General features: G+C 35.0%; 1 protein-coding gene across 1 annotated transcript in view; it reads left to right on the top strand.

Annotated features, from left to right (window-relative positions):
* PHIP (pleckstrin homology domain interacting protein) overlaps positions 1-21,374 on the top strand; it is a 166,999-nt gene that overhangs the window by 127,930 nt on the left and 17,695 nt on the right. Inside the window, exons 23-31 of the mRNA XM_006874563.1 lie at positions 2,402-2,521; positions 8,907-9,014; positions 10,523-10,647; positions 10,768-10,850; positions 12,757-12,868; positions 13,022-13,083; positions 15,302-15,457; positions 16,223-16,343; positions 18,521-18,646. Of these exons, the coding sequence (XP_006874625.1) occupies positions 2,402-2,521; positions 8,907-9,014; positions 10,523-10,647; positions 10,768-10,850; positions 12,757-12,868; positions 13,022-13,083; positions 15,302-15,457; positions 16,223-16,343; positions 18,521-18,646 (1,013 nt within the window). The remainder of the gene's footprint in view (positions 1-2,401; positions 2,522-8,906; positions 9,015-10,522; positions 10,648-10,767; positions 10,851-12,756; positions 12,869-13,021; positions 13,084-15,301; positions 15,458-16,222; positions 16,344-18,520; positions 18,647-21,374) is intronic.

Raw genomic sequence — 21,374 nt, forward strand, 5'->3', positions numbered from 1 at the left:
CAAAATATGTAATATTGAAACATGATGAAGAGTGCCAGAATATTGTCAGATACAGTGCCAGAAGATGACCCTCTCAGGTTGGAAAACACGCAGAATGACTTGGAGAAGAGTTGCCTCCTCAAAGAACACAGTTTGACTGTGATGACATGAATGGAGTAATGCCCTCGGAACTTTGATTTGCTGATAGGGCACAACTCAAAATGAAGAGAAAAAGCTGTAAACATCCATTAATAATAGAACATGGAATGTATGAAGTATGAGCAAATTGTCAAAACTGAAATGGAATGCATAAACATTGATATCCTAGGCATTAGTGAGCTGAAATGGACTGGTATTGGTAATTTAGAATCTGACAATCACATTATTTACTATGCTAGGAATGACAGCTTGAAGAGGAATGCTGTTGCATTTATCATTAAAAAGAATATTTCAACATCTGTCATGAAGTAAAATGCTGTCAGTGATAGGATAATATCCATCCACCTACAAGGAAGACTAATTAATACTACTATTATTCAAATTACACCCCAACCACTAAAACCAATGAGGATGTAATTGAAGAATTCAGCCAAATTCTTCAGTCTGAAATTGATCAAACATGCAATCAAAATGTATTGATAATTACTGGCAATTGGACTACAAAGGTTGGAAACAAAGGTGAAGGATCAGTTAGAACATATGGCCTTGGAAACAGAAATGATGCTCGAGGCTGCATGATAGAACGCTGCAAGATCAGTGACTTACTTAGCAAATACTTTTTTAAGCAACATAGAAAACAGCTATACACAAGGACCTCACCAGATGGAATATACAGAAGTCGAACTGATTACATCTGTTGAAAGAGATGATGGAAAAGCTCCATCATATCATCAGTCAAAACAAGGCCAGGGGCCAGCTGTGGAACAGACCTTTAATTGCTCATATGCAAATTCAGACTTAAGCTGAAGAAAATTAAAACAAGTCTACAAGATCCAAAATATTCAGACCATCTGAAGAACAAATTTGATGCATTAGACACTAAAGACGCAAGGCCAGAAGAGTTGTGAGATGACGTCAAGATTACACAGGAAGAAAGCAAAAGGTCTTTAAAAAAGACAAGAAAGAAGGAAAGACCAAAATGAATGTCTGAGGAGACTGAAACTTGCTCTCCAGCATAGAGATGCTAAAGCAAGAGGAAGAAATAATGTCCATATAAGTGAAGTAAAGATTGAAGTTGTCAAAGATGTCATTTTGCTTGGATCAAACATCACCACTCATGGAACCAGCAGTCAAGAAATCAAACAACGTTTTGCATTAGGCAAATCTGCACGGGGCCTCTTCAAAGTGTTGAAGAACAAAGATATCAGTTTGTGGACTAAGGTGTGTGCCTCTCGCAAGCCATCTTATTTTCATCAACCTTATGCATGTGAAAGTTAGACAGTGACTATGAAAGATAATAGAATAATTAATGCATTTGAGGTATGGTATTGGAAGAGAATATTGAAAGAACCATGGACTGCCAAAACCAACCATGGACTGCCAAAACCAACTAATCTGTATTGGAAGAAGTGCATACAGTCAGAGTGCTTCTTGAAAGCCAGGATAGACAAGCTTTGTCTCTCATACTTTGGACATACTATCAGGAGGGTCCAGTCCCCGAAGAAGGATAATCATGGTAAAGTGGAGGGTCAGAGAAAGGTCCCCCCACAAGGTGGATTGGCACAGTGGCAGCAGCAGTGGGCACAGGCCTAGCAGCAATTGTGAGGTTGGCTGATGACCTGGCAGTGTTTCGTGCTGTTGTACATAGAGTTGGTATGAATTGATACTGAATCAGTGGCACTTAACAGCAATAACTATCAAACATGATATTCTTTTCTAGTGATTAGGGGAAGCAATTTAGGAAAATTGATGCTTATTTTTGTTAAACAATGTGTGATTGACAAGTAAATACCCCACAAGATGACCTGGCAATATATTCTGGTACTCTGTCTTACAGAGTCACTTAAGAGTCAAATTTGACTGGATGGGGCATAACAAATGCCACAAGACAAAATAGAAATTTCACATGATCTAAATATATATATATATATATATATAGAGAGAGAGAGAGAGAGAGAGATTGATTGATTGATTTTAAAGACCTTTATGATGATGTTTATTACCATAGAGTCAATTCTGAATCATAATGACCCCGTATGTACAGAGTAGAACTGCTCCTGAAGGCTATGACCTTTCAAAAGCAGATTGCTTGTACTGTCTTCCTATTGGATTCTAAAGAAAAACTTCTTTTCTGGTAGTAGATGAGTGCTTCACCATTTGTTTCACCAGGGATTTCCTACAATTACCTCTATAGTTATTTAAAGGGTAGACTGGTGAATACTTTTATGATAATATTACATTACAATGTTCTAAACTTTCTTAGAGATTGGCTATGGGAGAACTTTCTGAAAATGGTTTGACATTAGAAGAATGGTTGCCTTCAACGTGGATTACAGATACTATTCCCCGAAGATGTCCATTTGTGCCACAGATGGGTGATGAGGTATTTTTAAACATAAAATATTTTGGTTGTTTTTTTTTTTTAAAGTAACTTTAAACATTTTGTATAGCTATTAAAATAGAATTTCAGAAAGTTGTAATTCTTTGACAGTGTTGTTTTTTTTTTTAATTGTTTATAATACAAGTATTGCAGTAACCGATCTAAGTATTGGTGTGACAATAGAAATTTTGTTGACATTTTAATAACTAGTGTGTATTTCTTTAAAATAGAGGGTTATTGACAGTTACAGTTGTCTTTTCTAAATTAAAACTCATTTTTCTTATTTTAGCCTTAAACATGGTTACCCTTAAATGCTCAAAATCTGAGCTTTTAGAAATCTACCATCTTTGTTAGATCATATTTAATTTTTTTCAATGATAGACACCAATGACACTGTAGTTAATAATTTTTAAATGTAAGGATATGGCTTAAAATTTCACACTAAGATCTATTTCTCCTTTTTTATGCACAGATTCAAAGAAACAAGAGTTCAGCAGATTACCCATGATAAATTACAAATTAAAATACAGGCTTCTTTAGCAAAGATCACTAATTATCCATATAAAGTGGCAGTTGAGGTTTAAAAAGAAACAAAAAAATTAAGTTGGTTGGTCATGTGTCGTGGAGTCGGTTCCGACTCATAGCAACCCTGTACAGGGTTTCTGAGGCTGTAAATCTTTACGAAAGCAAAAAGCCTCATCTCTCTCCCACAGAACAGCTGGTAGTTTCGAACCGCTTACCTTGTGGTTCACAGCCTGAATTGCAACCACTATGCTGCCAGAGCTCCTTGTTTAATGTAAGAGTGACTGTAAAATAACATTCTGAGATAATGCATTTTGAGACCTTATTTTTAAAAAAAATTGACATAAGGGTAGCATCTGACCTGACTTCTTAAAGGAGGAAGAGAATGAATCTCAACATTGGCCAATTCCTGTGAGGTGTAGTTCAGGCATGCTGCCACCCTTATATCTTCTTAACTAATTTTGATAACAGTCCCTCCCAGGGCATTCTCTACTGTTCAGTTCATAATTCAATGCAGTGGTCACATAGAACTCAAAGTTCTCATAATAAGATTTTTAGGGAAGTTAGAAGTAGTTGCAAATCAGGATCAGAAATGCTCAGGTTGTAGTTCTTCCGGTCCAGAATACCTCTACTTAGCTGTGCCCACTGTCCATAACTTCTCATCCATGTGGTCTCTTGGCCGCTGTCCTGCTTGGGCAAGTGTTATAATGTTCTTTTGTTCTGCCGTAAGCCTTGAAGGTGCTCTGTTTTAGCTCCCAGCTAGAACTAGGTATAACCAGCAAGTAGCTTCCCCAGTAAACTGTTTAGAGGCATACCCCAATGTACTTGTGATCCTACTACCCAAAGGTATTCAGCTCCCTTTCTCTGTGGGCCAGGATACTTCATGTTTTTGGTGCTTGGTTCTTCTGTTGCCACTCCTTTGGTGTCACAGCTCTCTGGCTCCTGGATTGAGGAGATTTTGTGTGCAGTAATCTAGGGGTCAAAGGATACACTCCACTCCTGGCCCTTCTTTAAACTCAATAAGGTAGGAATGTTGACCAGTTCCCATTTTAGAGTTTCACACACTCATGGTCCTACCAGATCCTTTGGTGATAGTTAAAGACTGCGGCTAGAAGAGACACACAAGTTAAATCACTGCACTATAGTCCTGTTTGATTTAGTGTAAAGTACAGAGCATTACTACATTTAATTCAGCTTGATGGTAACTAATGAAAAAAAAACATTCTAATACAATAGTAAATCCCAATAGTTGCTGTTTTAAGAGGAGATTAAGTTATATTTAATATACCATTTCAAATTGGGCAGAAAGGGTCTAATTTTAATTTCTTGTTGATTTTCTTTTGATCTTTCTGGGTTTTCTTTTTAATAGTTGTTGTTATTAAGTGCTATTGCATTACTTCTGACTCATTAGCAACCTTGTATAGGATTTCTAAAGAGTAGCTGGTGAGTTTGAATCACTGGCCTTATGGTTCAAACCAACCTTGTGGTTTAGTGCATATCCTGTAGTGCCACACTGGGAACTGTTGTTGTTAAGTGCTCTTGAGTTGATCCCGACCCATAGCTACCCTGTATAGGGTTTCTGAGGAGCGGTTGGTGAGACTGAACTGCCGACCCTGCAGTTCAAACGGCTTTGCAATCTGGCACATTAACCAACAGCGCCACACCAGGACTCCAGGACTTTAATTATTGGTACTTAATTACTGGTACTTAAAAAGTTAAATAGTTTAATTGTTGTTGAGTGCTGTCAAGTTTGATCCCTACACATAGTGGCCCTGTGTAGGGTTTCCAAGGAGCATCTGGTGAGCTTGAACAGCCAATCCTGTGGTTCAAACCAACTTTGCAATTCTGTGCATTAACCCACAGTGCCCCTCCCGAACTAAAAATTACTGGTACTTAAAACATTAGGTGCTGTTGAGTTGGTACTGACTGATAGTGACCCTGTGCACAGTAAAACAAAACACTGCCTGGTTATTATGCAGAACTATTCATCATTTTTCTCTATGAATCACTCCCACCTGAATTTAGTGATCATCTGAAGAATAGATTTGATACATTACACACTAAAGACCGAAGACCTGAAGAGTTATGGGATGACATCAAAAACATCATACGTGAAGAGAACAAAAAGTCATTAAGAAGACAAGAAAGAAGGAAAAGGTCAAAATGAATGTCAGAAGAGACTCTGAAACTTGCTCTCCAGCGTAGACAGATGCTAAAGCAAATGGAAGAAATGAAGGAGGTCCAAGAGCTGAACAGAAAATTTCAAAGATCAGCTCGAGAAGATAAAGCCAAATGTTATAATAAAATATGCAAAGATTTGGAATCAGAAAACCAAAAAGGAAGGACACGCTCAGCATTTCTCAAGCTGGGGGAACTGAAGAAAAAATTCAAGCCCCACCTTTCATTATTGAAAGATTCTCTGGGCAAATTATTGAATGATGCAGAATGCATCGAGAAGATGAAAGGAATACACAGAGTCATTGTACCAAAAGGAAATGGTTAGTGTTCAACCATTTCAAGAGGTAGCATATGATTAAGAGCCAATGATACTTAGGGAGGAAGTTGAAAGTGTATTTAAGGAATTGGCAAAGAACAAGGCACCAGGAATTGATGGAATACAAATTGAAATCTTTCAACAAAGTAGGCAGCACAGGAGGCACTCATCTCTGCCAAGAAATTTGGGAGACAACTATCTGGCCAACTGATTGGAAGAGATTTGATATCTCAAGCAAGTAAAGTTTTGCTAAAGGTAATACAGAAACAGAAACGGTTGCAATCATACATTGACAGAGAACATCCAGAGGTTCAAGCTGGATTCAGAAGAGGCCTTGGAACGAGAGATATCATTGCTGATGTCCGATGGATCTTGGCTGAAAGCAGAGAATATCAGAAAGATGTTATCCTATGCTTTATTGACTACGCAAAGGCTTTCGATTGTCTGGATCCTGACAAGCTATGGACAATATTGCAAAGTATGAGTATTTCAGAACACTTAATTGTACTCATGAGGAATCTGTACCTGGACCAAGAAGCAGTTGTTGAACAGAGCATGAGAACACTGAATGTTTTAAAATTAAGAAAGGTGTGCGACAAGGTTGTATACTTTTAACCATACTTATTCAACCTGTATGCTGAGCAAATAATATGAGAAGCTGGGTTCTATGAAGAAAAACGTGACCTCAGGATTTGAGGAAGACTCATTAACAACCTGCGATATGCAGATGGTACAACCTTGCTTGTTGAATGTGAAGAGGATTGAAAACATTTATTGATGAAGATCAAAGAGCACAGCCTTCAGTATGTATTACATCTCAATGTCAAGAAAACAAAAATCGTCACCACTGGACCAATAAACAACATTCTTATCAATGGAGAAAAGATTGAAGTTGTCAAGGACTTCATTCTTATTGGATGAACTATGAATACTCATGGAAGCAGCAGTCAAGAGATCAGTCAACGTATTGCATTAGGCAAATCTGCTGCATAAGACCTTTTTAAAGCGTTGAAAGTGCAAAGATGTCAGCTTGAGGACTAAGGTGTGCCTGATCCAAGCCATGTTATTTTCAATAACCTCATGGGTGCGAAAGCTGGACAGTGAATAAGGAAGATCGTAAATTATTGATGCCTTTGAATTATGGTGTTGGAGGAGAATTCTAAAAGTGCCATGGGCTGCCAAAAGAACCAATAAATCTGTTTTGGAAGAAGTGCAACCAAGAGTGCCAGTGTTCCTTAGCGGCCAAGATGACCAAACTTTAGTCTCTCATACTTTGAACATACTGTCAGGAGGGAACAGTCGTTGGAGAAGGAGATCATGCTTGGTAAGATTGAGGTTCAGAGAAAAAGAGGAAGACCCCCAATGAGATGGATTGGCCAGGTGGCAGCATTGATGGACTCAGGTGTGGCAGCGGTAGTGAGGACATTGTTTCGTTCTGCTGTGCATGGGGATGCTATGAGTCGATTCCGACTCGATAGTACCTAACAACAATAACAACCACATTCATCATTTGTAATTCCAGACAATTAGAGCCATAATGATATTAATATAAAAGTATGTAGGCCATCCCAACATGTTGATAAGAACTTAAACATCTTTTTTGTTTTTCCAAAACAAAGAACACTTAGTGCTAGAAAGAACACTTAGTGCTAGATTATCTGCATTGAGTTACTAGTTCTACATTGCAGTAGTCAGCTTTTAAAATTTGCATTTAACATTTAAATTTCATTTCATAAATGAAAACAAATTGTATGTTCTAGTTACTGAGATTTGTTAAGAATTAAGTAGGATAAAATACATTAATATACATTCTCTGTTTTAAAGTTTTCTGAAGATGTAAAAACCACTTGCCAGAAAAGTAAGTACAAACAAATGTAAGTGAATAAAATTAATCGTAACCCCTAAGCCACTGAAATAGAACAGAGTTTTTCCTGCCCATTTCAAACAATGGTTATCAAACAAAATGCATAAATTAGCAAACAATATCATTAATAGCACATGTTAAGTTAAATTTTGCAGAAGATAATTAACAAGGAACTGCCAGAACTTCCCCTCAGATTCAGAAAAGATGTGGAATGAGGGATATGATTGCTGATGTCCAGTGGATCTTGTCTGAAAGCAGAGAATACCAGAAATAGTTTTACTGGTGTTTTATCAATCATGTGAAGTATTTGTGTAATTAATATTATGAGAAATTCAGAACTCTTAACTTTTGCTCTAGAGGAACCTGTATGCGGATTGACCGGGAGTAATTCATAGAGAACAAAGGCATACAGTCTGTATGCCACACAAATTGTGTGAGAAGCTGAATTATCTGAAGAACACGGTATCAGAATTTAGGAAGACTCATTAACATGAGAAATACAGATGACACAACATTGCTTGTAAGAAATTAAGGTGACTTGAAACACTTACTGATGAAGATGAAAAATCTTCGGTATGAATTACATCTGAACATGAAGCAAACAAAAATCCTCACAACTGGACTGTTAAACAACATCATGATTAATAGAGAAAAACTGAAATTGTTAAAGATTTTACTCTAGTTGAAACAACATTAAATATGTGATCCATCACTAGTAGATGACATCATGTTTGGTAAAGTACAGTATCTGTGGAAATTAGACCAATCCTCAGTAAGATATGCTGACCCTATAGCCACAAAAATATGTACATAGGTACCACTGATCACGAAGATTGCATAGGACTAGGAAATCTATTGTTTTCCTATACATAAGGTCACTATGCGTTGGAGCTGATTTAGATATTGGAGGAGAGTATTGAAGGTGCCGTGGGCTGCCAAAAGAACCAATAGATCTGTTTTGGAAGAAGTACAGTCATAGTGCTCCTTGAAGGTCAAGATGGCCAAACTTCGTCTCTCATACTTAGGACATATTGTCAGGAAGGACCAGTCACTGGAGAACGATACCATGTTTGGTAAGGTGAAGCGTCAGAGAAAAAGAGGAAGACCCCAGTGAGATGGACTGTCCAAGTGGCAGCATCGATGGACTCAAGCATGGCAACAGTAGTGAGGTTGGCCCCGGATCGGGCAGTGTTTCGTTCTGCTGTGCATAAGGTCGCTATAGGTTGTTACTGACTTGATGGCACCTAACAACAACAAGTCACAATTCACTTTACTATGCAACATAAACTTTTTTTGACCTAAGTTCAAAGAAAATTATTTAAAACACTGATTATAATTAAGTGACTTATGTAAGTATAGGTAAAGAGGAAGAAAATAGCAAAATAATAGAATTTGTTTTCTTTTAAAGGACATTTCATTTTTGTCTTTATATTGATGGCTAGTACCTTGCACTTTGTATTAAAGGAAACACCTTTCAATTTTAAATTGTAACTTTATTTACTTACTAGGTTTATTATTTCCGACAAGGACATGAAGCTTACGTTGAGATGGCCCGGAAGAATAAAATTTATAGTATTAATCCAAAAAAACAGCCATGGCATAAAATGGAATTACGGGTATGATGTTTAATATTCTTTAATAGTTCAAAAAGATATAATTATGGAGAAAATGGTGTTGATTGTTACTAATTTCACCATAAGAAACTTTATATAATGAAAATACCTTTTTAAATTGAAGGCATCCTGGAAAGTAGAATGTTACTTAATTTTTTAGGTGACTTGAAGAGAAAATTTGACTGAGTTTATACATTGGTAGTTCCCAAACAAGATCCATTCCTGTATTTGTAAGTCAGTAGGAACTTTTGCATGTGTTTATTTAATTGGAATCTGCTGGATAAGTGTGGGGTAGTGGGGCACATGTAGAATGAAAGGTGATTTGTTGAAAAATTTGTTGTCATTGGGGATTGGATCAGTCAGTTCAGAGAACAAATTTATATAACAGGGCTTCAAAGATTGTGGTCCTCAGGTCAAAATGGCAGCTACTGTGAATGTCTGTGGCTCTCCAAAGTCCCGCCAATAATCCAGCCTCTTGCATCATGCTCTTGAAAGGAGGGTGCAGCACACCTCTTTTGAGCCTCCCATTCTTTCTACGTCTTTGACGCATCATTTTTTCCTTTATGGTTACAGTTGACGAATCACCTAAATTGTAAAATTCTGGTCTATACTGTTTCACTTACTTGGCCATGACAAGATCTGTTTCGAAGCCTTCATTAAAGGGGACATAAGAGTTGCCATAAGTTAGATGTTTGTATCCCAGTAACTGCCTGTACTCAGATACAGCTTGTAAATTGGGTACAAAATGTAGTTCTCCTACTCCTCACATATCAACTGTATTCTTACCTGACATTTAGAATTGACAGCAATAGAAAAAAATTCTGACTACTTTGTGGATTAATGATATGCATCTTGCAGTAATGAGCTCCGAGGTGCTAGGTGAGCATAACACTGGCTATGATTGTTACCGTCATGTGTCAACTCAGTTGTGATTCTCAGTTGCGTAATGATAAAATTTGATAGTTACATAATGTTTTTGTTAAATCCTTTTGATAACGACCCTGTATAGAGTTTCTGAGAAATGGCTGGTGGGTTTGAACTGCTGATCTTGTGGTTAGCAGTCCAATGCTTATTCTACAGTGACAAACCAGGACTCCATGTATTGATGTGTAGTTAGTCTCAATTTTGTGGTCTGATACTAACATCATTCATTTTTGTGTATCACTCGTTTTTGTATAACAGCCTGGTCTTTGGAACCTAACCTTGGTGATAAATGTAGAGTGAGTTTGTAGTAAGAATTGAACACTGTTAACATTCACATTTGTAATGTTGATAACTATTTCTAGATTTATGGTAGTTTTAAAGTTTTTATTTTTTATTTCTTTTACTTTTTAATTGATGTATATAACTTGCATACAGTAAAGAGCCCAGATCTTAAGTGTACAGCTCAATGAATTTTAGTACACAGAGTCACCATACCCCAAAGCATGACTAAAACCAAGGATATGTTTTAAGATTTTATTCATCTTTATTTTGTAAAATTGGTTTCTTATTTTCTGTATCTTTCTCAGGAACAAGAGCTAATGAAAATTGTTGGCATTAAATATGAAGTGGGATTGCCTACCCTCTGCTGCCTTAAGCTAGCTTTTCTAGATCCTGATACTGGTAAACTGACTGGTGGATCATTTACAATGAAGTAAGGACTAATTCCTTCATATAACAGTTGGTTTTTTTCCCCTAAGATTTAGATAAATTTGAACATCTTTTAGATACTGTTAGACATTTGTCCTAATCTGTTGTTTCTATTTATAATTAGATACCACGATATGCCCGATGTTATAGATTTTTTAGTGTTGAGACAACAATTTGACGATGCAAAATATAGACGGTGGAATATAGGTGAGTAATTTATTATTTTTCATAATTTAGAAACGATAACCAGGGAAATCTTTTTGTCGTTCATAGGAATGTTATTAGCAAAGTAAGATGTGAATAAACAAATAGTACTTTAATGATGCCAAAATTTTAATGTTGTCACTTATATTTGGTAACTGATCATTTAAAAACTTCTAATTTTACATAATGAATTAAATTTTTACATATTCAAAAATGTAACAATTCAAATTAGAAGTGAAAATAGATTTTTTAATTTAAACTTTTTGATAATTTGAACCAGTGCTAGAGCTAAACTGACATTTCTCTGTGGTTGGTTATATGGTTAATCCTGTTACAAATCTTTAAAATTCATATTGTTATTAACCGTCGAGTCGGTTCCAACCCATAGCGATCCTCTAGAGGGTTTACAAGGAGCGACTGGTGAGCTCGAATCACCAACCTTGCAGTTTAAACCGACTTCAGTCTAGCGCTTTAACCCACAGCGCCACACCAAAGACTTAAATTCTTGAAAGTTTCTAGGTATTTAAGATATATTGGTGCGGTGCTCTGGGTTAATGTGCTGGATTGCAGGGTGGGTTTGAACCACAGATAGGAAAATAAGGCAATTTGCTCAAAATCACACACAGATATTTAGTAGACTGTACTTCAGCTAGCCAATAAAAATCGCTGTGACTGGGGAAAAAAGTACTATAAAAGACAAGGAAAGATTTTGTGCTATTGTTGCTGTGAGTGTCGTGAAGATGGTTATAACTTATTACAATCCTGTATAGGTTTCCAAGTTGTAGCTGGTGGGTTTGACTTGCCAATCTTGGAGCTAGTAGTCAGTGCTCATCCTACAGTGTCAAACCAGAACTCAAAAAAAAAAAAGAAAAACAGAAGGCACAAGGATGGCATTGAAAATGGTGGAGTAGTTTATAATATTCCTAGCACATTGAAAAGCTGAGACGATTTAGAATAGGCTTTAGCTGTTGTAGCTTATGAGGATCTATAGAGAGCAATTTCAGTAATAGTAACAGGTGAATGTGATGTGGTGAGAAAAATAAACAGAAGAAATGCTGTTTTATTACAGTTACAGGTTCTCAACAGGGTTCCATTTAGACAACTGTTATAAATGGGTTCTGACATAACTTAAAATTGTTTTTATAGTTTGCTTATATAGCTGTGTTTTAAAGACTAAATCATAATGTTGAACAGCTTCAAGTAAGTTCTTAAGTATCATAACATCTGCAAATTCTGCCCTTCCAGCAGTTTCTGGAAAAATTCCAGCATCTTTTAATTCTGTTTTTCCACGAATCTTTTTAAAGTTCCCTTATATTGTGGTGCTGATGGATAGATAAGCTTAACAGCACCACCATCTTCATAATACTAATGCTCTACCCCACCCGTCATTCCCCCCAAAAAAAGATGGTCCCAAGTGTAGTTTGTTGTAAGTCTAATACATTCTAAGAGGCTACCTGTAGTTTATAATTTATTTTTATAGGAAAGGAAAAGTGCATATAATACGAGGGGCTTCAAAATGTTTGTGGGAAAATAACATGAAAGATAGTATCATTTCCCCATGAATCTTTTGAAATGTTCATATTTGAGTGTTAAAACTTAGTGGTAATTGGGATGAAAGAAAGGTCTAACTTTTTTGAGCAGAAATTATTTAAAACTTATTTTGACATCAATAAAAACTTAGAGACAGAATAATGGTGCAATGGTGAATTTTGAATGTTAGGCTGATTTAAAAACAAATGCAACAGTAAGTTTTCTTAACACTTCCTAAATACTTTCTCTAACGTTTGGATCATATTTGTTTTCTGAAATCATATAGGCTATTTGCATATTTTAAATGTATACTTTTAGAAAAAGCAGTAACAGCAGCAGCTGATTTCAGAATAATGAGATGACATTTGTTCTTGTCCAGGTGACCGTTTCAGATCAGTCATAGATGATGCATGGTGGTTTGGAACCATTGAAAGCCAAGAACCTCTTCAGCCTGAATACCCTGACAGTTTATTTCAGTGCTACAATGTTTGGTAAGGAAGTGTTTGGTCTATTTGTTATATTTGTTAATAAAACAATGAAGACATGTTTTATAAATACTGAAGAAATTATTTGATAATAATTTATACAATTTTTAATATGGTGTTTAGTTTTTTAATCTAAGTATTTCCCCCCACCCCTTTAAGCTGGGACAATGGAGATACAGAAAAGATGAGTCCTTGGGATATGGAGCTTATACCTAATAATGGTAAGTGTATATTGTGCCTTTTGTGTCTGCATTGTATGGAATTAGCTTCTTATGTAAGAAATTTCATTTATTCACTTGCTCCCAAATAGGATTATTAGAGGTTAAAATAGAAAATATTTATTACACATTTATTTACCGTACCCCAGAGATGGAGAGGCATTGCAGTTAACAGTATAATCGGTCTACTTCATCTAACAGGTTATTAATTATTATTTACTTCTGTTGTGTTGTGAGCTCTTGGGGTAAAAGATATTTTTTAACTCTTAACAGAGTGCTTCGAGTAACATAATGGTCAAGGTTTTAGACTTTTAACCTGGCAAACATGATTCATATCCTGGTTCTGCCATTTTCTGTTTTTAGCTTGGCAAGTTGCTTAAATCCTCAAAACTCCGGGTTCTTGTACCCAGCCTTTGATGTGGTGTAAAGTTGTTAATTAAGTGCAGTCAAGTCCGTTCCAATTTATTACAGCCCTGTGTAGGGATTCCAGTTGGTAGGTTTGAACCTGGTTCGAAGTCAAGTGCTGATCCTATAGTGGTGTAAAGTAGTATGTTCTTTATTGGGTTCCTATGAGGATTAAATTATATCATGTGTCTAAAGTTCTTATTATATAGAGCTGGACATATTTCAAAGCTCAATGTACAAGGTAGTTATAATTACTAATCATCTTGTATATGTTCTGCCCCATATTTAAGGATTTGGAAATTAGGCATAAGCCTAGAGTTTGCATTTTCATTCCACATTTTTGTTTAGCATTTTGAGGATTTCTAAAATATCTTTTATCAATTGTGTTTTGTTTAATTTTTAACACTAAAAACCGTGATGAATGATGATTAGGAAAAAAGGTGACTGACTTGTAACATAATGTAAATTATTAAGAAAAAACGTAGTTGCACTGTAGTTACTGGAACTTAAAAAGTTAACTGCCGGAAAAATAAACTTGATCTTGTAGACCTTAGTATTGAATGAATATGTGTGGTGCTGCTGTGTGTTAAAATGCCCTGGGCTTCAGAGTTCATTTGAAGCACAACATCAGCAAGCTCACCAGCTGCTCCTTGGGAAACCTATATAGAGAACCGACTCAACAGCACTTAACAAAATCGACCAGTTCTTTGTAGAAATGATCACTTCTGGATTTTAATATCAACACTGTGTTTTTCATTTTAGCAAAAGGAGAGCTGTTTGAAACTACAGAATATCATTCAACTTGCAAACATGTTACGTGGTTTATTTTCAGGCCTTAACTTCTCTCCTTTGTTAAATGTCTATTGTGAATATGAAAGAAATTAAACTAATCAATATGGCTGTGGTGGCAGTTATGTGCCGTGGAGTCAGTTTCAACTCATAATAGGATTTACCCTGAGGCTGTAAAACTTTACGGGAGCAGAAAGCCTCATCTTTCTTCCTCAGAGTAGCTGGTAGTTTTAAACTGCTGACTTGTAACAACTAAGTTACCAGAATTCATTCATCAATTTGGTAGTACTTTTGTATTTATATCATAATTTCAGTCTAGAATTAAGTAAATTAATGATACTAATTTTCTACCTGAATATATCTGTGTGGGAAAGGTGGTAGGTTTCCTATTTAAGTTGCCTTAAATAAATTTTATGCACGCATAAAATTTAACTAAAGTTTGCGGATAGGCAGAATTTGATTGTATACAAATAGTGGTGAATTTCCCAATTTTTCTAAACAACAGAAAAATTACCTGGCACATTTGTAGATTTTTTTTTCACCACCTCTCTCCAATGATTTTCTTCGCTAAATTGTTAAATGTTTTAGGCATTAAAGATAACATACCTACACATCAGGCATAAGAGTTAATTTGTCGATAGTCATAATTTTCTCTGTTCCTGCAAAAACTGATGTTGACATAATCTTGAACAATAGTTTAGTTTTACCTTATATATGTTTCAAATTTTTTAAAGTCTTGAAATTTACACCATATTCTAGAAATGCTTTCTCCTTTGTTAGCAGGTTGATTATGGAGCAAGTTTTCAATGTAATTTCAGTGTAAAATGATATCTACACATTTATAAAGATAGTGTCTTTTTAAAGATAATTTATTTTATCCATACTTGAAATCTGCCTTCTTTTAAGAAAAACTTAAGAGCATCCCTACCAATTCTTTGTGTCAGTATTAATTACACTTTCTAAAGGTAACTGAAATACTAATAAATTGCCACATATTTTCACTGCTTTGCTTTTCTGTGTGTTTCAGCTGTATTTCCTGAAGAACTAGGTACCAGTGTTCCTTTAACTGATATTGAATGCAGATCATTAATCTATAAACCTCTTGATGGAGAGTGGGGATCCAATCCCAGGGATGAAGAATGTGAAAGAATTGTTGGAGGAATAAACCAATTGATGACACTAGGTAAGTAACAATCATGGGGGCTGGAGGGTAAAGTTACCACAGTTATAATTTGAGACATTTATGCAGAGAAGTCTAACAATGTTTTCATGAGTGCTTTTAAAATATTTTTAAATGTAATCTTTTTTTTATTGAGGTCTTACCCAAAATTATATATATATCTTTCTTTCTAAAGGGAGGAGAAAGAGGATATTTAAACTGTTTTACATCATTAAGAAAAGGAAAATGACCACAAAAATTGATTGCCTGATATTCCTTGTAATATAAGGGAATTAAGTTGGTGGAAAAATAATGGAAATTTTTCAAAAAGTTTTTGAAACCCCTTCATATGTAGTAAGGATGATACAAGGTGATGAATTTTGAAAAAGTCAAAGGTTATATATGAATGTAGTATGTTGTGTTACTGATTGATTCACAAGCATAATGCATAGTTTTAGATATGGCCAGGTTTTAATTATAAAAATATTCATAATAGGCCACACCTAAACATTTTATATATCTCTCTATATATATCTATAGTTATTTGCCATGTATTTCTCTTAATGAATCTATTAAATATCAGAAAATATTCCTAGAATTGTTCAGTGTGAAATATCTATAACTAGTAAGAGTCTTCATGCCAACTAAACAATGTGAATTTTCTGTAAAAAGACCAGAATGAAACTGATGGTTATCTAATGGTTGTATGGGTTAGAACTTACTTGGTTTTAATTCAAGCAGAATTCTTTTGAATTATTTTAAGCATTAAACATTCATCATTTATTTTAGATATTGCTTCTGCATTTGTGGCTCCTGTGGATCTGCAAGCGTATCCCATGTATTGCACTGTAGTGGCATATCCAACGGATCTAAGTACAATTAAACAAAGACTGGAAAACAGGTTTTACAGGTTAGAACCAGTTAATGTAGCTACTACCAAAGAAAAATTAAAATGAACCTTTTGTCCATTTACTCATTTCTTCATCACTGTCTTTCAAATTTTAACATGCTTCTGAATTACCTTAGGGGGATCCTATTAAAGTGCAGAATCTGACTCAGTAAGTTTGGAATGCATCCTGAGATTCTGCTTTTCTTATAAATTCCCAGGATACTGGTCCATAGATCATACTTGGAATATGACTCCTGGATACAGTTATTCTACTACTTGATAATATGAATTAATGCTATTATATTTTATAAAGAAAGCTAAAGCCTTTAATATGTTTTAGAATATAAAAAAATTTGTTATAGTCATCACTTAGAAAAAGTCAGAACTTTTTTCATAATTTTAATTTTTACTTTTTAAGTGTATTTAAAAGTAAACATGAATTCAGCTAATGTGTATTTTCTTCTGGCCTACATGGAGCTCCCTATCTTATTCGAGGCAATAATCTATAAACCTATGTTTTATCGAAAATGAATTTACATCTACGGTTTCTGCATAAGAAAATCATACTTCTAGTTTTAATTTTTCTTGTATGGTTTTTGCTTAACTATGTAGGGGGTAGTTTTTCATTCATAATTTATACTTCCTTATATTTGTGTACCTTGCACTGAAGACACAGTTTTATTCTGTTTCTCAATAGCAGCATTACTTGACATCTAGGACCAGAGAATTCTTTCGTTGTGTGGAGCTGTGATAGCCCCCTTAAACAGAACTGTTTCCAGACATTGCCAAATGTCTTCTGTAGTGCAAAGTCATCCCTGGTTGAGAAGCACTATAATAAAGTTTAAGATATTAGACTTCAAATTCTGACAACTCTCTGATCTTACTAGGTGTACACCTGCTGTTATCTTGTTTGTTAAAAGCAGAGGCAAGTAGGAAATCACTTATGTGCCTCTTACTCATCATACCCGTGAAACATACTTTAAATATATTTTATACCATATGTTAAAAGCTAAAGAGTAGAAATTCTTAGCTATACTTTTTCTCCTTAGCCCCTGAAAATGCTAACCCTAAAAGATATAATGGATGTTTTAGATACGTAGATTGAGAGATAAAGGATTATTCCGATATACTAGTTGTTGGACTACAACTAGAAAGCTAAGCTCTTGTGTCCCATTATTGTTGTAAATGCACTTTCTCACAGAAACTTTCCAGATACATTATAGCTTAAATAAACTTTTTAGCGTGGGTTAGCTTTGTTACCAATTTATGAAGAAAAATTTTGCAACACCATATTTATAAACATTATTAGTAAGTTAGGGTAATACCTGAGTTATGTTCTTAGCTTAATATACCGATGCCTTCATTTGCTATTTTACAGTATAAAGGTTTTTGTTTCCTTTCTCTTTTACTCTTGACTTCAAATGTCTTAGACTTTTTTCTCTGTTATGTCTAGTTCGGTCTATTAAAGTGCTGTTTATATAATAGTCAGCAGAGTACTGCTGCTATTGATCCAGTGCTTTATTTTATACAGTTTTTTTTTATATGGTGACCTAAAGATACCACCTATGAGTCTATTGTTAGAATGATCCTATAAATGCTACTTTATATATCTGGAGTCTTTTCTGCGTGCTTTTTATACCCATAAAAATTTAGTAAGGTTTTCTGCTTTGTTCTTTATTATTTCCCTTAGAGCCACATATTGTGTGATATTCTCTGAAGTTGTATTTGTATTTATCTTCACTTGCGCAGAAATAAATAAAACACTAAATTTATTTTAACAATATCTATGTTGTGCGCAGGAAATAATTTTTATTTGGTTAGGTTGTTGGTAAAGTAACATGCTTACCATGTTTTTGTGTTTTCTTATCTCATAAACAGCTGTTCAGTTCTACATGTCATTGGATAACTGGAAATGTAATTTGATTAAAACAATCTCTTTTGTAATACTCTTTCTTGTTACTAAAGAATGAAGCATGACAGAAATATATAAAGCAAAAGCTCCTTCATTTCTCTTCTCGTACTACTTCCCCATAAACAGTCTCTCACCCCAAAAGAAAGCACTGCTAATAGTATAGAGATTCTGATTCCAGACATTTCTGTGGAAATACAGTTACCTTAAAGTGTCTGTTTTAAATTGTGTACATACATATACTTGTGAATATAATAAGATTAAGCTTTCTATATTTTGTTTTTTAAAGGCGGGTTTCTTCCCTAATGTGGGAAGTTCGATATATAGAACATAATACGAGAACATTCAATGAGCCTGGAAGCCCTATTGTGAAAGCTGCTAAATTTGTCACTGATCTTCTTCTACATTTTATAAAGTGAGTTTAATTACCAGCAATATTTTTAAATGTTAAATAATTTAAAATGTAAATACAATGATCAGTTTTGTTATATACTGTTATAAAAAGTTCCACTTAATGTATGATTATCTAAAGCAATAAAAGTTCAGTGCCTAGTGTTAATTGTGAAATCATTACTATCATGAACTTTTAATTAATTTATAGTTGTATGTTAAACTTCAACAAAAACAGGGATCTTTCTCAAAATCTAATTGTTGGATAAGAGTTAATCTATTAAGAACTTTTACATACATTACCTCTTTTTGTTTTTGTTAAGTGCCATTGTGTCATATCCAGCTTAAGCAACTCTCTATAGAGTTTTCAAGTAGTGGCTGCTGGTGAGTTTGAAACACTGACCTTGTGATTCCAAACGCCACAGCACTTAATATTATGGGTGTTGGTGGTGATGTGCCTTGGAGTCAGTTCCGACTCATAGCGACTCTTTACAGGAGCAGAAAGCCTCATCTTTCTCCCGAGGAACGGCTAGTAGTTTCGAACTGCTGACCTTGTGGTTTGCAGCCCAATTCGTAACCACTACGCTATTGTGGTTGGTGGTTATGTGCTGTGGAGTCAGTTCCAACTCATAGCGGCCCTATACACAGGGTTTCTGAGGTTGTAAATCTGTACAGGAGCAGAAAGCCTCATCTTTCTACCATGGAGCAGCTGGTCGTTTCAAACTGCTGGCCTAGCGGCCCAATTCGTAACCTACTACACTATAGGAGAAGTAATTTTCTACTATTGACAGTTGAGCAAGTTGAGGTTTATAGAGGCTAAATTGTCTAAGACTAAGCAGTAAATGGGTGTCTTCCTTTTGATTTGAAAGCTGAATCTTAGCACTGCATTGTTCCTGCTAGGTTTGTAGACTAGTTTTTAAGTATTTTAAGTAGTCCATCAGGAAACTTCAAAGATTCTCCTTCTTTAGAGTCCAGTTTACTTCCTTGTTCTTTGACATCATAATAAGAATGATAACAATTTACTAAGGCTGTAAGTTTTGCTTAATGGATTTTATGTAGTCATATAATGAACTGTAGCAAAGAAATGAGTCATTTTTTGTACAAAATACTGCTCTGAGTTTGTTTTTATTTATGTTAGTTTTTAGTTAAGAAGAGCAAATGTCGTTTAAAATTTAATCTTGAACACTCAGCTATTTACCAGCTTCCATTGTTACAATGACTATACATAGATTTTTGTTTTGTTTTATAAAACATTTCCAGTTTATTCTTCCTTCAGTATAATCTTAAGAATTTAAGTCATTTTGAATGAGAAAGTACCAGACAAGTCTATTGCCTGCCATATATGGTTTTGAGACTAGTATTGCTATGCTTTTGTAGCAGTATCTTTGTTGTTAATTGCCATCAAATTGGTTCCAACTCATAACAACCCTGTATAGGGTTTCTAAGGAATGGCTCGTGGATCTGAACCACTAAACTTGTGGTTAGCAATCCAGTTCTTGTTATGTGCCGTCGCGTCAGTTCCAATCAGCGACCAGTGGTCTTGAACCATCGATCTTATAGTTCAAACGACTTTGCATTCTGGCACATTAACCCACAGTGCTATACAAGGACTCCAATCCAGGGCTTTTGTTATTTTTCTCAGACATCTTTATATTGTTTTGTTTAGCATATGAAAGTTTATAAAAACAGTAAAAATATTCTGTTATCTCTAACTCCAAGTGTCTATTATTTTACTTCTATATACTTAAATGCCTAGCATTTTGAAAAATAAAAAGTACAATAATGAAAATGTTAAACAAATAACATCTTGAAAACAGTTTTAACAAAGCATATACATCTAAAAATATGCCAGGTGATCTCATTTTCAGAGATGTATAATATAATTTTTCACTTAAATGATTTACTGATTTGTCTCTGAAAAAATTAAAAGTATATATGTATTGTTATTAAGGAGCTCTGGTAGCGTAGTGGTTACAAATCAGGCTGCGACCCGCAAGGTCAGCAGTTCGAAACTACCAGCTGCTCCGCGGGAGAAAGATGAGGCGATCTGCTCCCGTAAAGATTTACAGCCTCGGAAACCCTGTTCAGGGTCGCTATGGGTTGAAACAGACTTGACGGCACTTAACAACAACAACAAATGTATTGTTATTAAGTGTAGTCAAGTCAGTTCCAACTCATAGCGACCTTGTATAGGGTTTCTGAGGAACAGCTGGTGAGCTTGAACTGCCGACTTTGCAGTTCAACCGAAACTATTTAATCCTGTGCATTAACTCACAGCACCACACCTTGGACTCAGTATATACATGAATATGTATAACCCTTGTAATTTACTAGTAAGTAAATTCAATTATCAGGTATTAACTATTTTATATAATAACTTGGTTAAAGTTAAGTCTGTAATTTTACAAGATTGGTCATTCAAACTCCTTGGTGGGCAGCGTTCCTATGAGTCAGAATTGACTTGGTGGCACATTATAACAACAATACCAATGAAGTAGGGAAAAGGAAGGAAAGGAGGAAAAGAAAATAGGTAGAGAAATATAAATATTAACGTGGAAAGAAACAAAATTGAAGTAGTTCAAATCTTCGAAAAAAAGCAAATTTAAACCATCATCAAAGATTGAGGGAAAGCAAGCCAGAGGGTAGACTAGTTTAGAACTGTAGCTATGTAACCATGACAACAAATTATGAAATAAATCATAGGAAAACATCAGTTGTTTCACAGTGGAGAAGGTGAAGAACCAACTAGCTTT

Source organism: Chrysochloris asiatica, unplaced genomic scaffold, assembly GCF_000296735.1.
Source record: "Chrysochloris asiatica unplaced genomic scaffold, ChrAsi1.0 scaffold00286, whole genome shotgun sequence".
Lineage (NCBI taxonomy): Eukaryota > Metazoa > Chordata > Mammalia > Afrosoricida > Chrysochloridae > Chrysochloris > Chrysochloris asiatica.